This window comes from Trichosurus vulpecula, chromosome 1, assembly GCF_011100635.1.
Source record: "Trichosurus vulpecula isolate mTriVul1 chromosome 1, mTriVul1.pri, whole genome shotgun sequence".
In the NCBI taxonomy this organism is placed as follows: Eukaryota; Metazoa; Chordata; class Mammalia; order Diprotodontia; family Phalangeridae; genus Trichosurus; species Trichosurus vulpecula.
In genome coordinates, this window is record NC_050573.1 from 402,352,565 (window position 1) to 402,378,078 (window position 25,514).

The 25,514-nt window shown below is 35.7% G+C and overlaps 1 protein-coding gene across 1 annotated transcript in view; it reads left to right on the plus strand.

The window, feature by feature from the left end:
• WDR70 (WD repeat domain 70) overlaps positions 1-25,514 on the plus strand; it is a 320,082-nt gene that overhangs the window by 73,352 nt on the left and 221,216 nt on the right. Inside the window, exon 9 of the mRNA XM_036736844.1 lies at positions 18,280-18,356. Coding sequence (XP_036592739.1) covers positions 18,280-18,356 — 77 coding nt within the window. The remainder of the gene's footprint in view (positions 1-18,279; positions 18,357-25,514) is intronic.

Consider the following 25,514-nt stretch of genomic DNA (forward strand, 5'->3'; position numbering starts at 1 on the left):
TTCTTGTATTATAGTATTTCCCTTGAGGAAATGTCATGAGCTGTATTTTCATTGAGTAGAGAAATCAAAGTTTCCTGTCTTGGGATGAATATTGAACTCAATTTATATTCTCTTTCACATGGGTGCTACATAGAGAGGCTGTGTGGTACAGTGGATAGATGGATGCAGCTCAGTGTCAGGAGATCTTGGACTCAGATTCTGCCTTTGGCATTGCTGGCTGCATGACCAGGAGTCCTTTGAATCCCTAAATAACTCTTTCAGACCACACTTATAAATGAGATGCTGAGATAATTAGAGGAGGGAATTTCCACACCATTCCAATTTTTAAAAAAAATTACACTGAAGCTTAAATATCATGAACTTCCTATAGTTGTCCCATGGAGGATTTTACAGATGAGGGAACTGAAGTTTACAGAGCGTAACTTCACGAAATTCCCACAGTTTTGTAGAACCAGAGCTGCTGATGTCCAGTCCAGTGGCTTTTTGATCACAGTCCTGGTGAGATTAGAAGAGATGAATTGTGATGGAGGACAAAGAAATCTTGAAGGAAATGTTAGGGTGATTATCAGATTACAAAGTAATTGTGATTATACTATAATTTTCTCTAGGATGTTATTTCTGTACTATAGGAACCTTTAACAGAAATAGTGGTTCCTGTTTGGCTTTTGTTTTGCCCAGAGGGAAATATAGTTAATAGGCCATTTTTATGGTTAAGAAATGTTACTGATATTTGGGTTGCAGTTCCTGGCTTGAGTGGTTAGGTTTGATAAGTAAAGAATGATTTTTTTAGAAGTAGGTGCCTGAATGAGGCAAATCTTTAATTTCAATCTCTGTTCTGAGTCCAAGAATAATGAACAACTTCCGAGTTTACTATAAAATTTAGAAAATAGGACATCAAAAATATATGTGCCCTATTAAAATCTAAATAGCACGTGCTTTGAGTATGAACAGCTTTCCTAATTAGCTTGTAAGTTTGTATAGATCAAATTGTTTATATTTCTAATCTTACAGTTTACCTATTTGATTAAAAATGTAATGTGTATATATTTACATGTATATGTGTGTATAAATATATGTGTACATGCACATATATGTATATGTGCATGTATATTGTATATTTTTGTATAGGTGTGTGTGTATATGTGTGTATCTATTTATGCATCTACCTGTCTGTCTATATATGTAGAGAGAATATTTATAGTTAGTCTTATGCCAAAGGTGCACAGTTGTTTTAAATGAGATATCATCCTTTTTTGATTCCTTTACTAGAATTACAGGGTCATAGAATGCGAGATCCTCTGGTCCAGTCTTTTTTTTTTAATAGATGAGGAAACAGGCCTAGAGAGAGGCTGAGTTTAAGGTCACAGGAGGAATAAGTGGCTGAACCCACATTTTTAGCCCTGGGCCCAGCCCTTCTTCATTGCATCTCTAGATAATCTTGAAACTTTGGTAGGAGAGTCCATTTTTTTATTTGTAACCCTTTCATGGGATTTTTGACAAGGCTAATGCTTTGTATTTTCAAGTTTAGAAATGTAAGTCTTTAAAGCTTTAAGGCAGGCACAACTGTGTTTGCACTTGGCCTTTTTTATTCTTCAGTTGTACACTTGAAGTTTTGGGATGTTGCCACTAGGTGGCAGAGACGTACCAGTCATGGTCTCAACCACTGGTCCCAGCTTGAAATGGCATTTTTGTTTTAAGTTTGTTTTACTGATATAATAGTATTGACACTGGCTAAATCTTTGTGTTCACTAAGATTTATAAATATCAACGAGGTGACAAATGGCAAAAAGGTATGTACGTGTGTGTGTGTGTGTGTGTGTGTGTGAGAGAGAGAGAGAGGGAGAGAGAGAGAGAGAACACGTTTCTTGTAAATTTTAGGGTAGCTTACTTTCCTTGAGATTCAGGTAGGTTTATCTCTTCCAGCCCACACAGATTTGTGAGCTTGACCTTTCTATATTGATTGGTCTTAAAAACATTTCTTTGTTAAGGCCACTGAACTAATTGATATTGACCATTATTATTTACATTTTTCAAAAATTATAAATTTGAAAAGTCAGCATAGAACAATTTTGAATTAAATATGTATAATAGAGAATAAAATTCTACATTAAATACTAGCTTTTTTATTTTTAAAAGTTTTATTTGTGTATCTTATTATTATATTACATTTATAGATCTACTTTGTGAGAAGTCTTTTGTAATAAAGTAAAACTTAAATAAAACTAGTACATACGGTGAAGTATCAAAGTGCATGCAATACTCCACACCTGTGGCAGCTCCCCAACTCTCTAATTAAAAAATAATTAACAGAAATCTATTTTGTCCCCCTGTCCCTATTAGAAAAAAAGAAAAAAAATTCCTTGTAACAAACATGCATACGTGAGCAACAGAAATTTCTTCAATTGCTGTGTTCAAAAATATGTATGTTTTATTCTGTTTCCAAAATCTATCATCTTTCATGGATAGCATATTTTGTCATCCATACTCTGGACTCATGAATGTTCATTGTATTGGTCCTAGTTCTTCCATCTTTTAAAGTTGTTTGTTTTTACTATATTGTTGTTATTGCATGAATTGTTCTCCTGGTTTTTCTTATTTCATTTTTTATCAGTTTATAAGTGAATATAAAAGCCCTCAAAACTGAACATTTGTATAATGTTAAAGTATATATATTTTTGGTTTCATTTACTTTACTCTGCATTAGTTTATATAGCTTTCCACATCCTTCTGAAACCATCTGTTTCCTCAGTTCTTACAACATGGTAGTATTCCACATTCATATACCACACCTTATTTAGCCATTCCTCAGTTGATGGACATCTTGCTTGTTTCCAGTTTGTTTGGTTTTTTTGCCACCCGAAAAAGAGCTACTGGAAGTAATTTTAAATGTAAAGAACTTTTTATTTTACTTTGATCTCTTGAATATAGCCCTAGCAATGGTATACCTGTGTCAAAGGGCACACATACTGTTTAGCAACTTTTTGCATGTAATTCCAAATTGCTTTCTAAAATGGTTGTACCTACTCACAAGTTCACCAACAGTACGTTAATATACCTGTTTTGCCCCTATATCTCATACTTTATACAAAGTTAATTATCCAAATGGGCAGCTAGGTGGTGCAGTGCCAGGCCTAAAGTTAGGAAGACTCATCTTCCATGAGTTCAAATCAAGCCTCATACACTTACTAGCTGTGTGACCCTGGACAAGTCACTTAACCCTGTTTTGCCTCAGTTCCTCATCTGTAAAATGAACTGGAGAAGGAAATGGTAAACTATTCTGTTATCTCTGCCAAGAAAACCCCAAATGGGGTCATGAAAAGTCAGACACAACCGAAACAACTGAACAAGAAGTTCCAAATGGGTATGTGACTTAGATATAAAATGTCAAATCATAAACAAATTAGAGAATTGTGGAAAAATTACATATCATATCCATGGATAGGAGAAAAGTTCATGACCAAACAAGGAATAGAGAGGATCACAGGAGACAAAATGGATAATTTTGATTACATAATATTAAAATGGGTTTTGCACAAGTCAAATAAAACTAATATTAAAAGGGAAATAATTAAGTGAGAGAAAGAATCTTTGCAGAAAGTTTCTCTGATAAAGACTTTATTTCTATGATATTGTTTCAACAATCTGGCTAGCAGCTGTTGTGGGGGGTGAAAGACCAACACAAGCCCAACAACAAGCATGCTACCAGCACGCTTCAGAAGCGTAGGTTCTCTTGATCTGCTTTAGTAAGGAAAGCAACGTTAAGGGGTTGACAAGCTTACTTTAATTCAGCATGCAAATATCATTCACTTAGTTCAGGGGAAAAAGCCAGCACCCTGAACTTCGGAACAAATACAAACAAATTACAAACATCAACAGACAAACCCATTACAATTCATAGTTACCAACATCTAGGTTCAGCCCGGGAGCTCATAACAAGGGCTGGCCCAGAGTCACATGAGCCACCATGGCTGTGGGTAAGAGCTCCAAAAAAGAGAAAGCCAACCCCTGGTTTTATATCTTTTTCAGGGTCAGGGGTGAGTCACACATGCGACTCACCCACATGACCTAGAATCATAACAAAGAGGCAACTTAAACCCATGTGATCTAAAAGCCTCTGATGTCCCAAACATGTCACTCAAAGTCATGTGTAAACTAGGCCCTCCCCTGAGGCAAGAAGGTCACCAAGGACTCCCAAATCTAATCAAGGAAACAAAGGCCAAACTCTTCTAGGGCTGAGTGCTAAGAGCCCATTTTATTTACCAACACACATATATAAGGAACTGATTAAATTTATAAGAAAAAGAGCCATTCCTCAGGGGATAATGGTATTAGCAAGTGAACATTTTTCAATGGAAGGAGCACAAGATATTTATAACCACATGAAAAACTGTTCCAAATTACCACTAATTTGAGAAATGCAAATTAAAATGAATGTGAAATTTTACCACACATCTATAAAAGTAGCAAAGATGACAAAAAGGAAAAATTACAAAAACCGTAATTTTTTTAAAAGTAAAGTAGATGAATGCAAATTTAGACCAAAATGAACCCTTCCCCCCAAAATGTTTGTTCATCCTTGGATCTGGAGTCAGAAAGAACCAAGTTCAAATACAGCTTCAGACATTAGCTTTTTGACCATGCGCAAGTCATTTAACCTCTGTCTACACCAGTTTTCTCATCTGAAAAATGGGGATAATAAGAGCATTTGCTTCACAGGGTTGCAGTGAGGATAAAGTGAGATTGTAATTGTAAAATGAATTGCAAACCTTAAAGTGCTTTATGAATGCTAGTTGTTATTACTACTGCTATTATTATTATTCTTTTAATGTCTACTTTTTAAGTTCTACTACTCTTTACTTTGTTTCCTTTTGATTTTTAATAATTATGATCAGCTTGTATACAGTTCTGGCTCTACTGATTTCACTTTGGCTCATGTCTTGTAAGTTTTTCTATATTTCATTGTATTCCTTATTATAATTTTTTGAGATACTAAGGTATTTCATTACATGATGTTAATGTACCATCATGTATTTAGCCATTCTCTACTTATTGGAAATATGGTTGTTTCTATCTTTTTTTTTTTTTGCCATTTCAAATAAAGTAGCTGGGGATATTTTTGTACAGATAGATCCTTCCATGCCCCGCCCCCCCTCCCTTTATGATTCTATTTAGGATAAAATACTAATACTGGTACCCTAGGTCGAAAAGTATGATTGCTTTTGTGACTCATTTTATATTTCCTATTGCTCTCCAAAATATTTATACTGATCTCCAGCCTTGCCCGTTGCTCTGTTAAATTCAGTAATTTATTTGTCATATTCTTATAAAGGAGGTGTTAAAATCTCCCATTTTTATTGATATTGTAGCTGTTTTGTCTTTTAAGATTATGAGATTTTCATTAATGCACATAAATTTAGAATGACTGAATGCATTTTCTTAAACATTTTTATATTGTCATTTTGCATAGGACATAACATAAGATAATACCTTTCTCTATGGTAATGCTTTTTAATTGTAGTTAAACTTTTTCTAATGTCGTTAGTCCTCTTTTTTGGTGATTTGGTGATAGTGTGGTAAATTTTGGACCACTGATCCATTTTAAAATTTATTTAAATCTTTCCGCATTTAGTATTTCCTGTGAACAGAATATTGTTGAATTTTGAGCCTGTGACTCTTGACCATTTACATTTATCTTTATGTGAATATTAGGTTTGTCATTGATTCCGTCATTCTAATTGGAAGGGACTGCTTGCTTTCTTGTTAATGTTTCTATTATTACACTAATATCACTCCAAACAAAACTCTTGCCTGTTAATAACTATGCAGATTTTTTTCCCTTAAACTTGGGAGCTTTCTTTTATTAGTGATTGGTGCTTGGCTTTTTGCTTTTCTTTCCCTTTCTTCTCCACTCCTTTGTTTTTCTCTCCTTCTCTGAAATAGCATTCTTTTAACATTTAGTGATTCAGTGATTACATTACTTTGAGAGTTCTCACATCTTGTTAAAACTGGTTTATCTTGATGTCAGAAGTGTGAACTTTTATACTTGTTTTATTCTGAGAATTTTGACTGGTTGAAAACTTCTTTGAATGTATGCCTCTTTCAGCATTACAAAGTTTCAGTGCTTTTCAAATGGCCATCTCTTGCAATAAAAAAATATGAAGAAATTTGCTAGATAGATAATTCTTGGGTCCCCACTCTCAGTAAAATTATGTAATGAAAGCTCTTTGAGGACCGGGACTGTGTGTCTTTTTATTTTCTTTTTGCATCCTGGGTGCCTAGCACAATATTGCAAGTCATTGGTGCTTAATAAATGCTTGTTGAAATGAATTAATGTCCCATGCTTCTTAATTTCTTAGGTATTATGTTCCAAGTTCTTTGATTCTTTTTCATCTTCTTTGAAAAACCTACTGTGATTATGCTTATATGGCCTCTGACTAAGGGATATTATTTCTCTATGTCTTTTGACAGTTTAAAATATTTTTCCCATTAACTTTTAAGGTTGAAGTTTAACTATATTGTGTCCTGGAGATCTAAAAAAGAGTTTGGAGCAGAGGAGTGACATAATCAGATGTTCATATAAAGAAAATTAAATCTTGAATTTTTCCTTTTCAAGGTCCTGTTGTATTTTGTTGCCTATTTTTTCTAATTCTGGGAAATTTTCTTTGACAATTTCCTGGAAGATAGTTTTCAGTTTATTTTTTCCTCCTAAGTCTCCTGAGATGTCAGTAATCCTGAGATTACTGTTTCATGATCTTTCCTCCAGATCTGAATCTTTGTGTTCTGTAATCCTAAAGACAATTCTGTGATTTGTGGAGTCTGTGTTTCCAATTGCTCTGTATCATGTGCAGTTATTGTTTGTTGCTTCTGTTGGTTTTTGAGTTTCCTATTGTCAAAATTGGTAATTTTCTTAATTATTTCCCATGAACCTCTTCCTCCAAACCAACCCCGCCCCCCCACCCCCCAACATGTTTAGTATCAAATAAACCTAGAAGGAATGATTGGGACTAGACTGTGGAGGGCACTTATTCAGTTTGGAGTTCATTCAGATGGCATTGGGCAGTTAACAAAGAGTTTAGAGGAGAACATTAATCTGTACAAAAAGAGAAACAGAAAGGAGAGAGACTGGAAGTTGGGAGTCTGGTACAGAGGCAGTTGCTTTGGTCTAGGGTAGTAGTAATGAAGGGTTCAGAGGCATAATTACCGCATTTCCTCATGTATAAGACACTCCCATGTATAAGATGCACCTTAATTTTGGGGCCCGAAATTAAAAAAAAATGTCTTACATAAAGTTATTGAACTCAGGTTTTATTCATCTGCTCATAGCTTTCAGATATCTTTTGGGCAAGTCTGGTCCGTGTATGCATGCTTAGTCCATTCCAGTTCATGAACCTGAAGCACCAGTTGTGCCCTCCTTTGAAATCAGTAACTTCTTTTTCATCAGCAGTTCTTCTTGCCTCATGCTGAGCCATCTTTGTGGACACAGGAATTACAATTGCCCTTTGCTCTTCAATCCATATCTTCAGTTCCCTCTCTGAATCAGGCCATTTTGCTTATTTGCCTCTCATGAGCTTCTTTTGCCATGGCGTTTTCAGTAGGGTTTCTTCTTCCCATAGCCAGTCTTGGATTGTTTTCTCAGTTGGAGGAGGACCAAACTTACTTTAACTTGCATTCAGCACTGTACAAAAATCTTTTCTGAGCCATTTCTGGGCAGAATGTGGCAAAATGTAACCTAATATACCGAAACAATGAGCGCAAAGACAACAAGTGCGAAAAAGCAGGAAATGCAAGTAAAAAAATCTACAACCACTGTACAAGATGCACCCATTTTTAAGAACCCAAATTTTTCGAAAAAGGGTGGGTCTTATACATGGGGGACTACAGTAGGTTCTTAGGCTTATGGGGAAAGCAAGGAGCTTGGGCTTTAATTATTTAATGAGATAACTGAATCAGAATTGGGATCAGGAGTTGATTAGATAACATTTTTTAGAGGAGATAAATATCATAAAATATAGTAACTAGGTAGCCTACTTAGTTTCAAAGAGGAATAAAACTTTTCTACAACTACATATTATCTTGCCAACCCAGGCTAGCTGTCTTGTGAATTCTTTCCATTTGTTGTAGTATACAGTGACTTTGTATAGTGGTTTATCACACTAAGAAAACAACTCTGAATATGAGTCCTGACGATGTGAGAGTGTCTGTACTGTCTATCCTCTTTTTAATGTGGCAAAACTCCCTTCCTTTAATTTTTGAAGTGAGCATCTTAAGGTTTAGGCCGGTTAACTTCAAGAAGATAACTTTTAACTTGCGTTGTTTGATCATTCCAAAGAATGAATTCAGTGTAGATAATGTGTACTATTGTGGGCAGCTAGGTGTGGCAGTGGATAGAGTGCTGGACCAGGAAGATTCATCTTCCAGAGTTCAAATCTGGCTTGAGACACTTACTATCTATGTGACTCTGGGTGAGTCACTTAATCCTGTTTGCCTCAGTTTCCTCTTCTGTAAAATGAGCTGGAAAAGGAAATGGCAAGCCACTGCAGTATCTTAGCCACAAAAATGGGGTCATGAAGAGTTGGACATAGCTGAAAATGCCTGAGCAGCAACAAATATGTACAGTTGTCTGAATTGTCTTGGCATGTGATAGCATTGATTCGAAAATTGTCTTGAGTAGCTCCAAACAATTCAAACTCTTTGAAATTGAGTACCTTATTTTGAACATATTACTATTATTGTGAAGATAGGACAATGAGTTGCTTACATAAAGAAAAAAAGATAAGTAAGAAATATGTATCTCACTCATATTCATTGAGTAGGCACTCAATTTCTGCAAAAATTCTGTTTCTTAAATAAAGTCTTAACTTTGGCAGCCTTATTTAAGGAAAATTTACAAGGCATATTTTTTCCACTCCTGATAATTTAAAATACCTTCAGTAGATTAAGAAATGATAATTAAGAAAATAGAGAGCTTTAACTTTTCACCCACAGTTTCTTCTTATGTCTAGTTATGAAATAAGCATGGCACCCCAAAGCACAGCAGCAGAATGCCCTTTTTGATGTCGATTCACTTTGGCATCATCTTCAAACCTGAGGGCCCAGCAGATCTATTGATTATCATTATTTTTTTGATTCTATCCAGAATCCACTCAGAACTTACTCTTTGCCTAGATTCTGGACTTTGCTTCTTAATATTTTTGTTTGACTTTTACTAGGAACTGGCAATGATTTTATAACAAATTTTCTCATTTGTTATTCTGATTAAGGGAGAACTCTATCTGTGTAGTTAGTTGGTTTTTAAAATTAGAAGAGCACATTAATGAGGCCACAGTTATGGATTCATTTCTTTGTTGGGCCAGAGAGCCTCACCCTGTTCAGTGGCCCCAAATAGCAGCCTTTCAAGTCAGTTATGTTGGCCAAAAGTGATTCCAATTGGATTGGCACAAACCTATGGTAACTTTTGGAAAAATTACTCTAAAAGCTCCTATCTTAGGAGGGAGAAATGCCAGAATTGTATGGAAATAAAGTGTTTCTCCCTCTGTCATATGAATTTCAGATTAAGACCTCATTACTAAAATGATACTTAGTAAAGGGAGAGAATCTTCCATGAGGGCATCTAGTAAGATTAAATGAAAAGAGAGATAAGCCAGTTAATTTGATCAATGAGTAGATTTAGTTACTAATTGTTCACCTTAAATTTTTTTCACTAATGTGAGCCATGCCTCTGTTTAGATCTCTTTGAGAATATTTGGCTGAACTTGCTTTTCTTCATGACTCATTGTTAGTCACTGTTTTAACAGGGAGCCACTTAACATTCCAATGGCCTGGTATCATTCTTGCTCCTACCTTTACAAACTAGTGTCATCATTCATAGTGGGAAGATTTCAGATTATTGCTGTATAATACGCAGCTTAGAGTTCTTGACTCTGAATACTGTATAGTTAGCTACTGTAAGTGACTAGATGTATTTCCTTTTTAAACATTTTATTTTCTTAATTTTCTTAAAAATTTATTTTATTCTGAACTTAAACACCTAATATGATAGGTATTTCCACATACAAAGTAGAACAGGAAAAGAGGATTGTATATGAAGCTGTGAGTCTGCATTATCTGTAGCTTGCTTTTCTTTTTAAGCATAAACTCAACTTTTGATTTTCAAAGCCGTCCTGCTTCGTGTTTCCTACTGACTTTTCTTTGGTTCCTTACTGTGCCTTTAAAAAAATGCCTCAGTAGCCTTCTTTTCTTATTTTTCTTCTTTGTTTCTCCTTTTGGTAACCTTACTGCTATTGGAAAGAAAGGAAAACCTTTGTAATAAACAATCCACACATTGGCTGTGTTTGAAAATATGTTAGTCAGTGTCCTTGTTGCCGTGCAGCCTCTGCAGTGACTGTCATTTTTCTTTTTTTCCTCATTTTTGCCAGTCTGATTAAAAGAGGACTGTATCTGTGTAGTTGGTGAATTTTAAAAAAATTAAAATAGCTCGTTAATGAGGCCTAAGTTATAGGTTAATTTCTTAGTTGAACCAGCTAGCCTCACCCTGTTCAGTAAGGCAGAAACTTGGAATCATTTTAATTTGTATTTCTGTATTTATTAGTGTTTTGGAGTAATTTTTCACATTTGTTGATAACTTAGATTTCTTCCTCTCTGAGCTATCTGTTCTTGTCATTTCTCAACTTTTTAAATTCCATACTTTATTATTTGATAGTTTTTAGTTTTCAGCATTGATTTCCACAAGATTTTGAGTTACTAATTTTCTCCCCATTTCTACCCTCCCCCCACTCCAAGATGGCATATATTCTGATTGCCCCATTCCCCAGTCAGCCCTTCCTTCTATCACCCCACTCCCCCTCCCTCCCATCCCTTTTCCCCTTACTTTCTTGTAGGGTGAGATAGATTTCTATGCCCCATTGCCTGTATATCTTATTTCCCGGTTGCATGGAAAAACAGCTTTTTTTTTTTGAGCATCTGCTTTTAAAACTTTGAGTTCTAAATTCTCTCCCCTCTTTCCTCCCCACCCACTCTCTCCTAAGAAGGCAAGCACTTCAGCATAGGCCACACATGTATCATTATGCAAAACACTCCCATAAATGGTCATGTTGTGAAAGACTAACTATATTTCCCTCCCTCCTATCCTGTCCCCCTTTATTCAGTTTTCTCCCTTGACCCTGTCCCTTTTCAAAAGTGTTTGCTTTTGATTACTTCTTCCTCCTATCTGTTCTCCCTTCTATAATCCCCCCTTTTTATCCCTTTCCTCCTTCTTTCCTGTGGGATAAGATACCCAATTGAGTGTGTATGGTATTCACTCTTCAGGTCAAATTTGATGAGAGCAAGATTCACTCATTCCCCCCCACCTGCCCCTTCTTCCCTTCCAGTGAACTGCTTTTTCTTGCCACTTTTATGCGAGATAATTTGTTTCTTTTTTTTTTTTTTGAGGGGGGGAAGGCAGGGCAATTGGGGTTAAGTGACTTGCCCAAGGTCACACAGCTAGTACATTTGTCAAGTGTCTAAGCCTGGATTTGAACTCAGGTCCTCCTGGCTTCAAGGCGGTGCTCTACTCACTGCGCCATCTAGCTATGCGAGATAATTTACCCCATTCTGTCTCTTCCTTTCTCCCTCTCGCAGTAGATTACTCTCTCATCCCTTAATTTTATTTTTTTTTAGATACCATCTCTTCGTATTCAACTCACCCTGTGCTCTCTATCTATGCATATGTATATTCCCTTCCACTACCCTAATACTGAGAAAGGTCTCATGAATTACACACATCATCTTTCCATGTAAGAATGTAAGCAAAACAGTTCCACTTTAGTAAGTCCCTTATGATTTCTCTTTCTTGTTTACCTTTTCATGCTTCTCTTGATTCTTGTGTTTGAAAGTCATATTTTCTATTCAACTCTGGTCTTTTCACTGAGAAAGCTTGAAAGTCCTCTATTTTATTGAAAATTCATATTTTGCCTTGGAGCATGATACTCAGTTTTGCTGGATAGGTGATTCTTGGTTTTAATCCTAGCTCCTTTGACCTCCAGAATATATTCCAAGCCCTTTGATCCCTTAATGTGGAAGCTGCTAGAGCTTGTGTTATCCCGATAGCATTTCCACAGTACTCAAATTGTTTCTTTCTGGTTGCTTGCAGTATTTTCTCCTTGACCTGGGAATTCTGGAATTTGGCAACAATATTCTTTTTGGTATTTTTTCCAAGAGGCAATCAGTGGATTCTTTCAATTTCTATTTTACCCTCTGTCTCTAAAATATCAGGGCAGTTTTCCTTGATAATTTCTTGAAAGATGATATCTAGGCTCTTTTTTTGATCATGGCTTTCAGGTAGTCCAATAATTTTTAAATTATCTCTCCTGGATCTATTTTCCAGGTCAGTGGTTTTTCCAGTGAGATATTTCACATTGTCTTCCATGTTTTCATTCCTTTGGTTCTGTTTTATAATATCTTGATTTCTCATAAAGTCACTAGCTTCCACTTTCTCCAATCTAATTTTTAAGGCAGTATTTTCTTCAGTGGTGTTTTGGACCTCCTTTTCCATTTGGCTAATTCTGCCTTTCAAGGCATTCTTCTCCTCATTGGATTTTTGGAGCTCTTTTGCCAATTGAATTAGTCTATTTTTTAAGGTGTTGTTTTCTTCAGTATTTTTTTAGGTCTGCTTTAGCTAGTCATGGACTTGTTTTTCATGGTTTTCTCGCATCCTTCTCATTTCTCTTCCCAATTTTTCCTCTACTTCTCTAACTTGCTTTTCCAGATCCTTTTTGAGCTCTTCCATGGCCTGAGACCAGTTCATGTTTTTCTTGGAGGCTTTTGATGTGGGCTCATTGACTTTGTTGACTTCTTCTTGCTGTATGTTTCGGTCTTCTTTGTCACCAAAGAAAGATTCCAAAATCCGAGTCTGAATATGAGTGTGTTTTTGCTGCCTGGCCATGTTCCTAGCCAACTACTTGACTGTTTAGTTTTTCGTTGGGGTATGACTGCTCGTAGAGTATGGAGTACTTTGTCCCGGACTTGAGGGGCTGTGCTGTTGTTTTCAGAGCTATTTCTACACAGCAGGCTCTGCCACACCAGCGCTCCTCCTTCCCCAAGAACTGCCAACCCAGACCTGACTCAGATCTGAGCAGGCTCTGCACTCCTGCTGGGATCCACCACTTAATTCCTCCCACCAGGTGGACCTGGGACCAGAAGCAACAGTAGCTGGAGCTGTGGAAGCAGCTGGAAGCTGGGGCCTACCGTGCGCCTCTTTCACTCTGATCTAGCAGGTTTTCTCACTAACCTGCTCTGTTGTCTTTGGTGTTTGTGGGTTGAGAAGTCTGGTAACTGCTACAGCTCAATGATTCAGGGCCCTACTGCCTGTTCTGCCCAGCTCCTGGTATAGTTGCTCCTGGTGCAGCCCACGCTGTGTTGTGCTCCGCTCTGCTCCCAGCTCTGTGCGATAGATCCTTCCCAGCGACCATCCAGGCTGACCTGGGCTGGAGCCCTGCTTCCCTCTGCTATTTTGTGGGTTCCGCAGCTGTAGAATTTGTTCAGAGCCATTTTTTACAGGTGTTGGGAGGGACCCAGGGGAGAGCTTTCCAGCCACCATCCTGGCGCCACCTCCTGCCCCCATTTGTCAATTTATCTGTTGGGGAAACTGTCATCATTTTATACTTGAATCAATTTTTTAACGTAGCTTAGTTATTAGACTTATCAGAGAAATTTACTTCAAAGGTTTTTTTTTGTCAGTTAATTCTTTTCCTTCCAATTTGTGAACTACTTTTAATTTTCCTTTTGCAAAAGTTTTTCAGTTTTATATATTTAAAATTGGTCATTTTATTATCTGTGATCTTCTTTATCCCATGTTTGATCATACGCTCTTCTCATATCCGTAGTTTGTTCTAGATATTTCCTTACTTGCTTTTTTGCTTATGGTGTGAACTTTTATTTCTAAGTCATTTATACATTTGGAATTTATCTTGGTATATTGTTTAAGTTTTCTAGAAAGCTTTTTCAAATCAAATGTACAAATATTCAAGTCCATATTATGAGCAATGTTAAATATTTGCTAGACATTATGGACTATCCCTTCTTAAATGCAATAAAATGAAAAGTATCTTCCTCTTTATATGTGGGCCTGGTACATGGGATCTCTGATTTCTCATTAATTTAGTAAATAACTTTAGAGTTTCAAGTAAACTCTTTTCCTGGAGAAACAGGACAAACTGACAGACTGAGACCAAACTTAATTTCCCAGGACCAAGCTTCATCCTTTCCACATTAATCTTAGAAGTTAGTAAAAGACTCCAGTCTTAAGTTTCTAATTTTAACCTGACCTCCCATTTTCCTCTCAGTCCAATCAGCTATCAGTATTGAATAGAAAGAAAAAAATTCATTTTTTTTCCTTAAAACTTTAGAAAATTATTTTGTTGGCTCATGACAGTGTTTTTTTAGAAAGCGTAGTAAGTATGTTGTACATATTTGTGCTGTGGGTATGTATTTGCTCTCATGTTATCTTTTCGTTATTTATTTAATCTGCTTGGTTGTTGAATTGATGAGCATTTTTGAAGATTTGCTGTAAATTTTAGTGATATAGCTGACTGCTGTGATAATAATCTTTTTGAGACAATGTGGCAAAGTGAATAGAGAGTTGTCCTTAGTTAGGAAGATCAGGGTTCAGCTCTAATTTTTGACATACTTCCTGAGCTAATCACTTAATCTCTCAGTGGCCCAGATAATTCTCTTGAGAATTTAAGTTGTAAAGCAGTTGCTTATTTTCATTGGTGGAGGGAATTTGTTTAGTGGAGATTCTCTTCACCAATGAAAACAAGTCTATCCATGCCCCATCTTCCCCCATCCCTCCAAATTATATGTGAGAGTAAGTTGATAACTACATATAATTTAAACATATCTTCAAAATATTTCATTACAGAGTAAAGGACAAAAATATAGCTAACTTCACATTACAGAACTGCTATATATTCATAATAATGAGACTATGTATATAAATACATCTCTTTTTATAAGCTTTAAGAAAAAAAACAGTAGCAACTTCCCCTTTTTTTTTAAACCAGACCTGTGATTTCAGTACCATAGTGTGTTCCTGGTGAGGAAAACCTTTTATCACTTCAGCAGGTATAGTCTTATTGCCTGGACCCCTGAGACATGAGGTAATTTACCCTGGGCCCTACAGCCACTATTATCAAAAATAGGACTCGAGTCCAGGTCTTGCCTTTGAAGGGACCTCTCTAGATACTCTACCACAGTGTTTCTCATAGTTAGATAAATTTATATTAGTTATTGAGTATTCTAACTGTGGTTGTGGATCTGTGGTATTGACAGCATGGTACAGTGATAACTGTTCTGAACTAGAAAACTGAAGACTTGTGTTTTAGTCCTGGCCCTACCTGTAATTCACTGTGTAACTTTGGGAAAGTCATTTAATTATTTTGTGACTCAGTTTCCTCATCTGCAAAATGAAAGAGTTGAATCAAATGAGATAATGTTTATACATTATACATTAGAACAGTGTCTGGCATGTAACAGGCAATAATTCTTCCTCCCTTTCCCCTTCCCCTCAAATGTTCTTTATAGTACTAAGATTGTATTATTTTTCCTAATAATTATATCATTTCTTCAGTACATTTTGCTGGTGTTGCTCTGTGGCAGTGAAACCTGGAATGCCATTGCATGTGAAGAACTAACAGTGTCCCCAAATAGAGGGTACTATAAAGAAATGTGGTGGGTTTAAGCAGATGGCAGTGTGTAGCCATCAAGTAATTTTTGTTTTTTGTCTTTTATTGCCGAAAGGGTTTGGAGATCTAAATCTTCACCTAAGGACAATTTTGGTTGCAGTCCTCTTTCTCAGTCCTTAATTTTTTAGAGATCATTCCAGTATAATTGACTCACACCCATGCCTTCTGTCTTCTGTAAACTCCTTTTAACTGCTCCAATAACGATAAAGTTCTTAGGAATTACATACATCATCTTTCCATATAGAAATGTAAACAGTTTAACTTTATTGAGGTCCTTAGGATTACTGTTTCATGTTTACCTATTTTTGCTTCTTTTGAATCTTCTGTTTGGATGTCAGTTATTCTAGTCCACGCTGAACTTTTCATCTTGAATGCTTAAAAATTCTTTGTTTCGTAAAATGTTCCTTTTCCCCCCTGAAGAATTACACTCGGTTTTTCTGGGAGGTGATTCTTGATCGTAACCTAGCTCCTTTGCCTTCTGGAATATCATATTCCAAGCCCTCCTCTCCTTTAATATGGAAGCTGCTAAATCTTGTGTGATTCTGACTATGGCTCTGTGATATTTGAATTGTTTCTTTCTAGCTGCTTGAAGTATCTTCTCTTTGACCCGGGAGTTCTGAAATTTGGCTATAATATTACATCTGTGCATATGTACCATCTTTTGTCTAAGTCAGATGAGAGTAAAGTTCATGTGATTCCCTCTCCCTCCCCACCTTATTCTCCATTTTTGTATATTTTGAGGTCGAAATTCCCTCTCTCTGAACTCCTTCCCCACTCATTGAGAAGACAGGCAATATTATATCAGTTATACAAGTGAAGTCATGCAAAACATATTTCCATATTAAACATATAGCAAAAAAAGCAAGAACAATGAAGAAAGTGAGAAAATTAGGCTTCAACTTGCACTCAGTGTAGTAGAGCTCTCTGTGGAGGTGGATATCATTTTTTGTTAGGCGTCCTTTAGAAATATCTTGAATCATTGTATTGATCAGAGTAGCTAAGAGTTTCACAGGAGATCATTATTACAATATTGCTGTTACAGTGTACAGAATTCTCCTGGTTCTCATCACTTTGCTTTGCATCGGTTCACATGACTTCCCATGTTTTTCTAAGTTATGAGGTCAAATCAGAGCGACATATCTTTTAACTAATTTTTTGAGGGCTAGATCTCTAATTAAAATAAAACTAGGTCTATATGCACTTTAAAAATTAGTTATATTTATATCTTTTATTTTTATAGTACTTAAATTACCTCCTGTGCTTCCTCTCACCTTTTAAGGAAGCCATCCCATGTAACAAAGAATTTCTTTTAAAAGAAAAAGAAAGAGAAAAAGTTAATGAAAACCCATCAGTTCATTTAAAAATCTGACAATATTTGCAATGTTCTACACCCATAGAAAATTCTCTTTCCCTCCTATCTCTCAGTTCTGCAGAGAGAATGGGAAAGGTTGTATTTTCACATTATTTTTGTAGCTATGCTTATTCTTAGTAATTTTACAACATTTATTTTCCATTGTTTTGTGGTTCTTTTTCTTCATCTTGCTTTTTGACTGTGCTCACTTCACTTTGTATTATTTTGTGGAAATATTTTCATGCTTATCTATATTAATCATATTTGTTGTTTCTTGTAGCACAGTAATATTTCATTATATTCATGTACCATAGTTTATTTAGCTATTTCCCACATTGAGGAGCATCAAAAGGCTGCTATAAATATTTTGGTATTTTTGGGGGCTTTCTTTTTATCAATGCCTGGTGTTGGAATCTTTGGGTCAAAAGGCATGGGCATTTTAGCTTACATGTATTCTTTTTTTAAAAAAAGTTTTTATTGATATCTTTTTTTTTATCACCACAGTTTCCTTTCCTGCTCTCCTCTTGGAGAGCCATCCAATCTAACAAACAATATTTTTAAAGCAAAAGTCTGAAAATGATGTGCAGTGTACACTTTTGGACCTATTACCTCTGTAAACAGGTGGGGTGGGTGTGTCTTCTCATATCTATTCTTTGAAGCCATGCTACTTCTTTGTAATTTTGAAACATTCACTTTTGATTTTTTGGTGATGGTTCATAATGGTTTCATTATTATGGTCATTGTGTATATTGTTTCCTTAGCTCTGCCTACTTCATGCAAATCTTTTAATGTTTCACTGTATTCATTGTATGTATCATTTCTTACAGCATAGTGATATTCCATTACATTCACATAATTAATTTGTTTAGCCATTCCCCAGTTGATGGACATATACCTTGTTTTCAATTCTTTGCTTTCTCAAGAAGTGCTGTTTTTAATATTTTGGTGTATATGGAGACTTTCTTCTTGTCAGTGGCCTTGGGGTATGAAATAGTAGTGAAATATGGATGAAAGGGTATAAACATTTAATCATTTTATTTGTATATTCCAAGTTGTTATAAAAATTATTATATTGACTCACAGCTTCATTATAATACACAAATATGCCTCTCATTTCACAACTGCTCTGACATTGACTTTCTTACCTTTTGATATCTTTGCCAATTGCCTGTCTGCTTTTTTAGCACAAATTTATTTTCATTTGTTTAGGGTCACACGGCAATGCTTAATACTGGCTGCTGGCATCCCAAAATAAAGGAAGAATTTTTGACTTGTTCAAATGATGGGTGAGTAATCTTAATTTGAGGCATGCACCACAATGTTTGCCAGGTTTTCTTTAACTTATGTTTTAAGTTGATATTCACCTTTTTAAAAAACAAGCTAAACAAAATTTATAGTTTTTATTTATGATAATTGTCTTTTTGTTTGTGTTTCTAACTATTTCTATTTGCCAGTGAATGTTAACTTTATAATTAACTATGTTGAGTTTTTTAATGTGACTTTATTATTTTAGTAAAGAGGCCTGGAAATAATATTGGTAGTGACTGAGAAATCAGTCAATCAAACAAGCATTTCTTAAGCCCATGCTAAATACTATGTATTTAGCCTTGGGATCCACAGACAAAAGTGAAATAATCACTTTCTTCAAGGAGCTTATATTTTCCATGGTTTTCTTCTTTTGCTTTTCAGATTTTAACAAGTAGAAATATGTAGTTATATAAACAGGAAAAATACTATGAAAAAAGATATAGTATAAATTCCACTAGGATTGTCAGGGGAACTGAATGGGTAAAAAGATGAGTATTGTGATATGAGAAGCTTGGGTCTTCAGAGTCCGTGTCTGGAGATTTCAGGTGTGCTGTGCCATACCAAGCTGGCAAGGCTTTGAGTGTAGGCCTGGTGGGGACGAGGTGGACATCTAGCCTTGATGATGTTGGGAAAGATCCCTTTCTGGCTATGGTGGTGATACAATTGGAGAAAGTGATATTGGTACCAGCTTTGAAAGTTGAAGAGAGAATTTTAGATATAAAGAATAAAATTAACAGAAAACACAGGGTGCCAGATATGTTCAGGCTATAGAAAACAGTGTAGTTTGACTGGAGCAGGAGTTGTTAAACTTTTTTATGTCATAGCATGTTTTGGCAACGAAGTCTATGAACCCTTCTTCATAATAATGTCTTAAATATATAAGATAAAAGATAAATATATAAACTAAAAGCATTATAAAGGAAGTCTATCATATTGGAATACAGTCGTCAAGATATAAAGAAAAAGGTTCATAGATCCTGGGTTAAGTACCCCTAGGTTAGATAGAACTAGAGTGCACGTAGAATAGTGAGAGATAATACTGGAACAATAAATTGAAGCCAAAACATGAAGGTCCTTTGAATTGCAGGCTAAGGTATTTGGACTGACTGACTAAACTACTGAAAATAGTGAATGAACAAAGGAAGGAAGGAATGAAACAGCATTTTATTAAGTGCTCACTGTGTGCCAGGAACTGTACTAATAACTGGGGTTACAAATACAAAAGCACACATAGCTCCTGCTCTCAAAGAGCTTGAGTTGGAAGAGCAGGGAGCAACACATATAGGAGAGTGGTAGCCAGGGAGGGATGTTCAGTTTGGAAATTTTCAGGGATGAAGCAGAACTATAGGGGAGCAGATTGACACATCCTTTCTAGCAGCAATGGCAGGTAAAATTGATTTGATTTCAGAACCAGAAAGGGATGAGAACGGAGTTGGCTTTTCATGTTGTGGCAAGGTAGTTAATGAGAAGATGTACAGGGTATACATTGAAACATCACTGGGGCTAATCTAAACAGAGTGGACCATTGTTGAGGCATTTACCCATCAGTACAGCAGGCTCCAGGGCAGGAGTTCCTAAGTGAAAAGATTGGTTTCTAGTTTAACAGAGAAGGTGAAATAATTAGGGAGCTTTAGAAGATATTTTTATGCTAGAGTCACATCCAAGATTTATATTAGGATAGTTGATTTGATAGCAATGTTTAGGCAGGAGGAAACACTGACTTGGTGACTGTTGCAATGATTGATGTAAGAAATAATAAGGGTATGACCTGGGATCATTGCAGTGAGAATTGATATAAGGATCCAGACTAGACTAGACTAGATTAGATTCACACATCCAGTATAGTGTTGAAATTTTGGTTCTCAAGCTCAGGAGAATGGTTGAGATTGGAGTAAGGGATTTGAGAGACATTCAGCTAGCAAAGATATTTAATATGGGAATTGGAGAGATTGTGACGGGAATAATGTAGGTTAAGAGAGAGCAAAGGATCAACAACTGCATGAAGGAATACTGTGTTAAGGTGTCTGTGGAGAAGACTAGCAGCCAGAATAGAGGCTGTCAGAGAACCATAATAATCAAAGTAAAGAGAGGATAGTATCTAGAAGGAAGAAGATAAATTATCATTATTGTTGAATGTGGCAGAAGTGTCAGGACTGAGAAAGCTATCGGGTGTGGTGATTATTTGGGTGACTGAAATGTTCATGTTTTCCAAGGCATTTTTCTGTTTGATTTTGTAACATTTCTAGTGCTTTCTTTCTAGAAGGACATGGGTGATTATTAAACAAGATGGGAAACCATAGAAAGGTTGCCGACTGCATCGGGGGAGAAAATAGCCACATAAGACATTGGCATGCAATATATTAAATGCAAAATGCTTTAAAAGAAGTATAGTTCTTGAAATAAAGTAGTAGATCTTTTTAATTCTTACATCTTCAGAAGGTTTTTTTTTTTTATAAAGGAACACAAATTTTTGTACGCAATTTCCTGATTTGTATTTTGTAAAACTGCTTGATAGCTTTGTATGTTTAGATGGCAGGTGGAAGCTGGGTCACCAATGTGGAAACATGGTGAGTTATATATAGATGGCTATTTAATAATTATAGCTAACATTTATATAGTGCTTGCAGTGTGCCAGGCACTGTGCCAAGTGCTTTATAATTATTATCTCGTATTAACCTTACAACAACCCTGAGAAGTAGGTGATATTATTACCTCCATTTTACAGATGATGAAACCGAGGCAGATAGTTTAAGTGACTTGCTAGGGTCACACAACTGAGGCTGGATTTGAACTCAGGTCTTCTGGACTCTAGGCCAAGCTTTCTATCCTGGTGCCAACTAGATGCCCTATTTATTTATTTAGGACCCCTAGTGTTTTCATTGAAGATATCTTGCTCTGATATTAGACAAAGACTGTTTATCTTACTACAAATAAATAGGGTCTTGCTTTAGGAATTATGTAATGTGGTCTAACTAACTGCATGGCAATTAAGCAGTTGGTTGCTATCTTGTATTTTATTTTAAAGAGAAAAAACAATTTTCAAATGAACAAAATTACAATTGAAATTCTTTAAAAATAAATTAGCAGTTTTTTAGCACTTGTGTTTTCTGTTCTGCCTTGCAGGTGTATTACTGGTCTTTGGATGGTACTTTGAGAACATAAAACATAGAATCCTGTCCTATTTTTATAAACAATAGAGGTCCAAATGGGGTTTTCTATGTCAAATTTCCATATTTCTATATGGACTAATATGAACCTTTAAGTTGTTTTTGGATGCTTATGTTGGGGAAGAATTTTAATTTATATTAAGCTCTTTTTGATATAACCATGTGGGCAGTGTGGCAAAAAGGAGTGATGATATTATGCCAGCTTAGGACATCAATTATATATATCAGTGGATTGCTGTAATTTTCGTTGTTATGTACTGAGAACAGAATTAGTCATGGTACTCACTGGGCTTAAGTAAGGTTTTGGGCAATTATAGAAATAAGCAAGGGGAAAAGATATTAATATAGCATAAGCGAGAAGAAAAGTGCAGTCAAACAACCTACTCATTTGGAGACAGATGGCAACCTCAGCCTTCCAGAACACAGCCCTTAGCCTGCAAGGAAGAGGGGAAAGACTTCTTAGCACTGAAAACAGGAGCTACACAAGCCCAGCACTAAAGTCTTACCATTTTTCTTTAGTCTTACCCTCCTTCTTTGGACCCTTTGCCTCTTACTGAGAGTCCTGTTTATTCTTATTTCATATAAGTCCTGATTCTTCAACATACAGGCAAATAGCTTAGGGATGGCGGGAGCAGTTATGCACAACGGTTCAGCAGTGAGAAGTGATAACTGGTAGTCTAATGACAAAGAAGATAGACAAACTAAGAAGTAGATAAAATAATTGGTGGTCAAGATATATAGCATGTGAATTTCTTAAGGGCAGGGGCAATTGATGTTATTGTTTCTATATCTCCAGTGCTTAGGATTGCGTGTGAAGCACAAACCAAATGCTTATTAAATAACTATTTAATTGATTACATTTTTTTTAGATTTTAGAAAGATCTATGAAAAGTGGCAGAAGTAAAATTTTGACATTTAAAAGTTAAGTAAGCTTCATTTATATTGAAAATCCTCATGTGGAACATAGACCCATCCGTTTCTGATGATGCTAGATAAATGAAGCTATAAATAAATTGCTGTAGTTGTCATTAAGTTAATTTTGATCCTTTTGAACCGTAAGAGATTGAAGTTAAACTTGAAAGCATTTTCTTTAGAGTGATTTCAAGGGAAAAGTGGAAATTATCTCAATAAAGGCTGTTTTGTACTTTTGGGGGTCAAAGGGGAGAATTCACAGAGTCAAAGAAGGAAGTAAAATATTTAATGAGAAAAGGCTTCTTGATTGAAAGGCAGTGAGAGCAGGACTAGGAAGATAGTTTAGAAAGATGGGCAAATAACATAGGTTCCCTTAAAGAGAAGAACATGTAGAGAAGCCAAGTGAAAAAGGTGGTCTAGTGTTGGGGAATATATTCTTTAAATGATTAGAGTCTACTATGACGTATGTTTGAATGAATAAAGCTGTTGGATCTCCTTGGGGCATCTGAATTTTTCCATTTGTCCTGAGCAGATAGTTAAGATTAACTTGTTACTTTGAGAAGATCTGGCCTAGACTTGTTGTTCTTGCTGAGTTGTTTCAGTTGTGCCCAACTCTTTGTGATCCCATTTGGGGTTTTCTTGGCAAAGGTACTGGAGTGGTTTGCCATTTCCTTCTTCAGTTCATTTTACAGATGAGGAAACTGAGTTAAGTGATTTGCCCAGGGTCACTTCTAAGTGTCTGAGGCCAGATTTGAACTCATGAAAATGAGTCTTCCTGATTCCAAGTGCAGTGCTCCACCTAGCTGTCCCATCTGGGCTACATGGTTAATAATTACTTTTTGAATGAATGAAGATGTGATCAGCCATTGGTAGTTTAAAATTAGGGACCACTTAAAAATTTCATTGTTATTTTCACATTTGCCAAAATCCTGTAGTAATGTTAATATTTCTTATTGTTTATAATAAATATAGTGATATTTATTGTTAGTATAACTGCAAGAGGTTGGTTGACACTTATGAATACAGGCAATAAAAAAAATTATTCAAACCATCCGTTATCTGGAAGTTTTCTTACCACACTTGGGGGTATTTCCATGTGAGCAAACAGGAGGTCTGAGTGATATTAAATTCTTTAGCAGCAGGTGTTCTATGTCCCTTGTCTCATTTTTTTCTCTTTCTTAAACAGAATTATAGCCAGCCTTGAAATTTAGCAGTCCTTCATTTTGTGATTTGTCATTATGACCAGGACCAAGGTTACTTTTTACATCTGGTTTACTGTTAAAAAAAAATTGCTTTCCTAATTCATACTTCTAACCTTTCCTCCACTAGCAGCCTTCCTTTCCCAGTACAACTTTAAAATGTGTCTTTGAGTCTAATAACTACTCTCTACTGGGAATGTCATAATAAATCATTTAGCATACACTTTGGTCCTGCTGGTGGCCAAATCATATTTGTGATTATTTTATTAGGTAATGGATCTGTGCTGGTTTTTCCAAGTGTCAGACTTATTTATTTACTTTTGAGGTTGCAGTTTATGGTAACTCATTATTTGCTTGAAATGGAAAGCAACGGAATTGTGTATCTTAAAAACAACAGTACGATATGAGTTGTATTCAATTAAGACTTTCTGTTTATTAGTGATTTATAAACATAGCAAAGAATTGGGGTAATAACAATTCAGGTCAACTACATTTAATCAGGTTTGATCTTTATAAATTTTAGTGCATCAGATTAATTATATACTACACACAAATTGTTTTGAAATGAGCCATTTCAGTAGTCCCTTATCAGTCTCCATATTACTCAGCTCATTTTCCTTCCTGGCTGCCATATAGGGTGCATAAGCTCATTTTGCTTTCTTTGTTTTTTGCCTAATTTTTTATTACCTTTCCTGTGTTGAATGTAAATAAATCTTTAAGCTAGAAATCACTCCTAATTTAAAAATATAATAAAAATAAATTATGTAAAGAAATCTTTAAGCCAAAAGAGTATTCCTAATTTTTAAAAGGATGGTAAACCTTTCCTTAAGCATATCAGAAATGTAGTAGTGTATAGTTGTAGTTTCACCTTTCCTACTAAGGTTTTCTAAAAAGAATAAATGAAAAGAAATTGATACCTACAAAGAATTGTTCAACAATGTATTTTATTTCAAAAGCAAAAACAAAGGCTTTTTTTTTCAAATAAGATAAGGCCTCTTTTTTATTTTGTATCAGTGGTAATAATCAGTTAATAAACATTAAGCACATAGTAAGTGTCAGGGAATGTGCTCAGTTCTGGGATACAAAGAAAAAAAATGAAAGAACCTGTACCTTCAAGGACCTTATGTAACATAAGCATTTGATACATTTAAATGTCAGCCATGTGCCGAGTCCTAGGTGTGAGAGTGCTAGGTGAGAGAGATAAAAGTTAGGAAGTTTTTCAATGGGAGTACCTAAAACTTTTCCAAAGTACTCATGATGGAAAATGCCATCCACATCCAGAAAAAGAACTGTGGAGTTGGAATGCAGAGCAAAGAAGACTATTTTCTCTTTTGTTTTGTTTTCTTTCTCATGCTTTCTCCCATTTGTTATAATTCTTCTATGCAACATGAGTAATGTGGAAATGTGTTTAATAGGGATGTATGTGTAGAGCCCATATCAAATTGCGTACTGTTAAAACTTATGGAAGTGAATGTTGAAAACTGAAAATAGTTAAATTAATAAACTGGGAAGAAAAAAAAGTTGAGAAGCTTTAGTCTCACAGAGCTTATAGTAGCAGGGGGTACAAGACCAACACAGAAAGCTCTTATATACAGTATTACCTGATAGGTATTTAGAGAGCTAGAAAGCAAAGTATACCATGTGAGACATGAGGGCGTAAAATTCTTGGACTGGAGGAATGGTGGTGGGTCAAGGAAGGCTTTTTGTTGGATCTGGCATTTGAATTGGCTTCTGAAGGATGGGTAGGAGTTTAACAGGTAGAGGAGGCTGTTCAAGGGTTGGGAAACATCTTGTTCAAAGATATAAGAATATAGGGCATATTTTGCAGGTAGAGAGTGCCCTCTTGTACAATGTATGG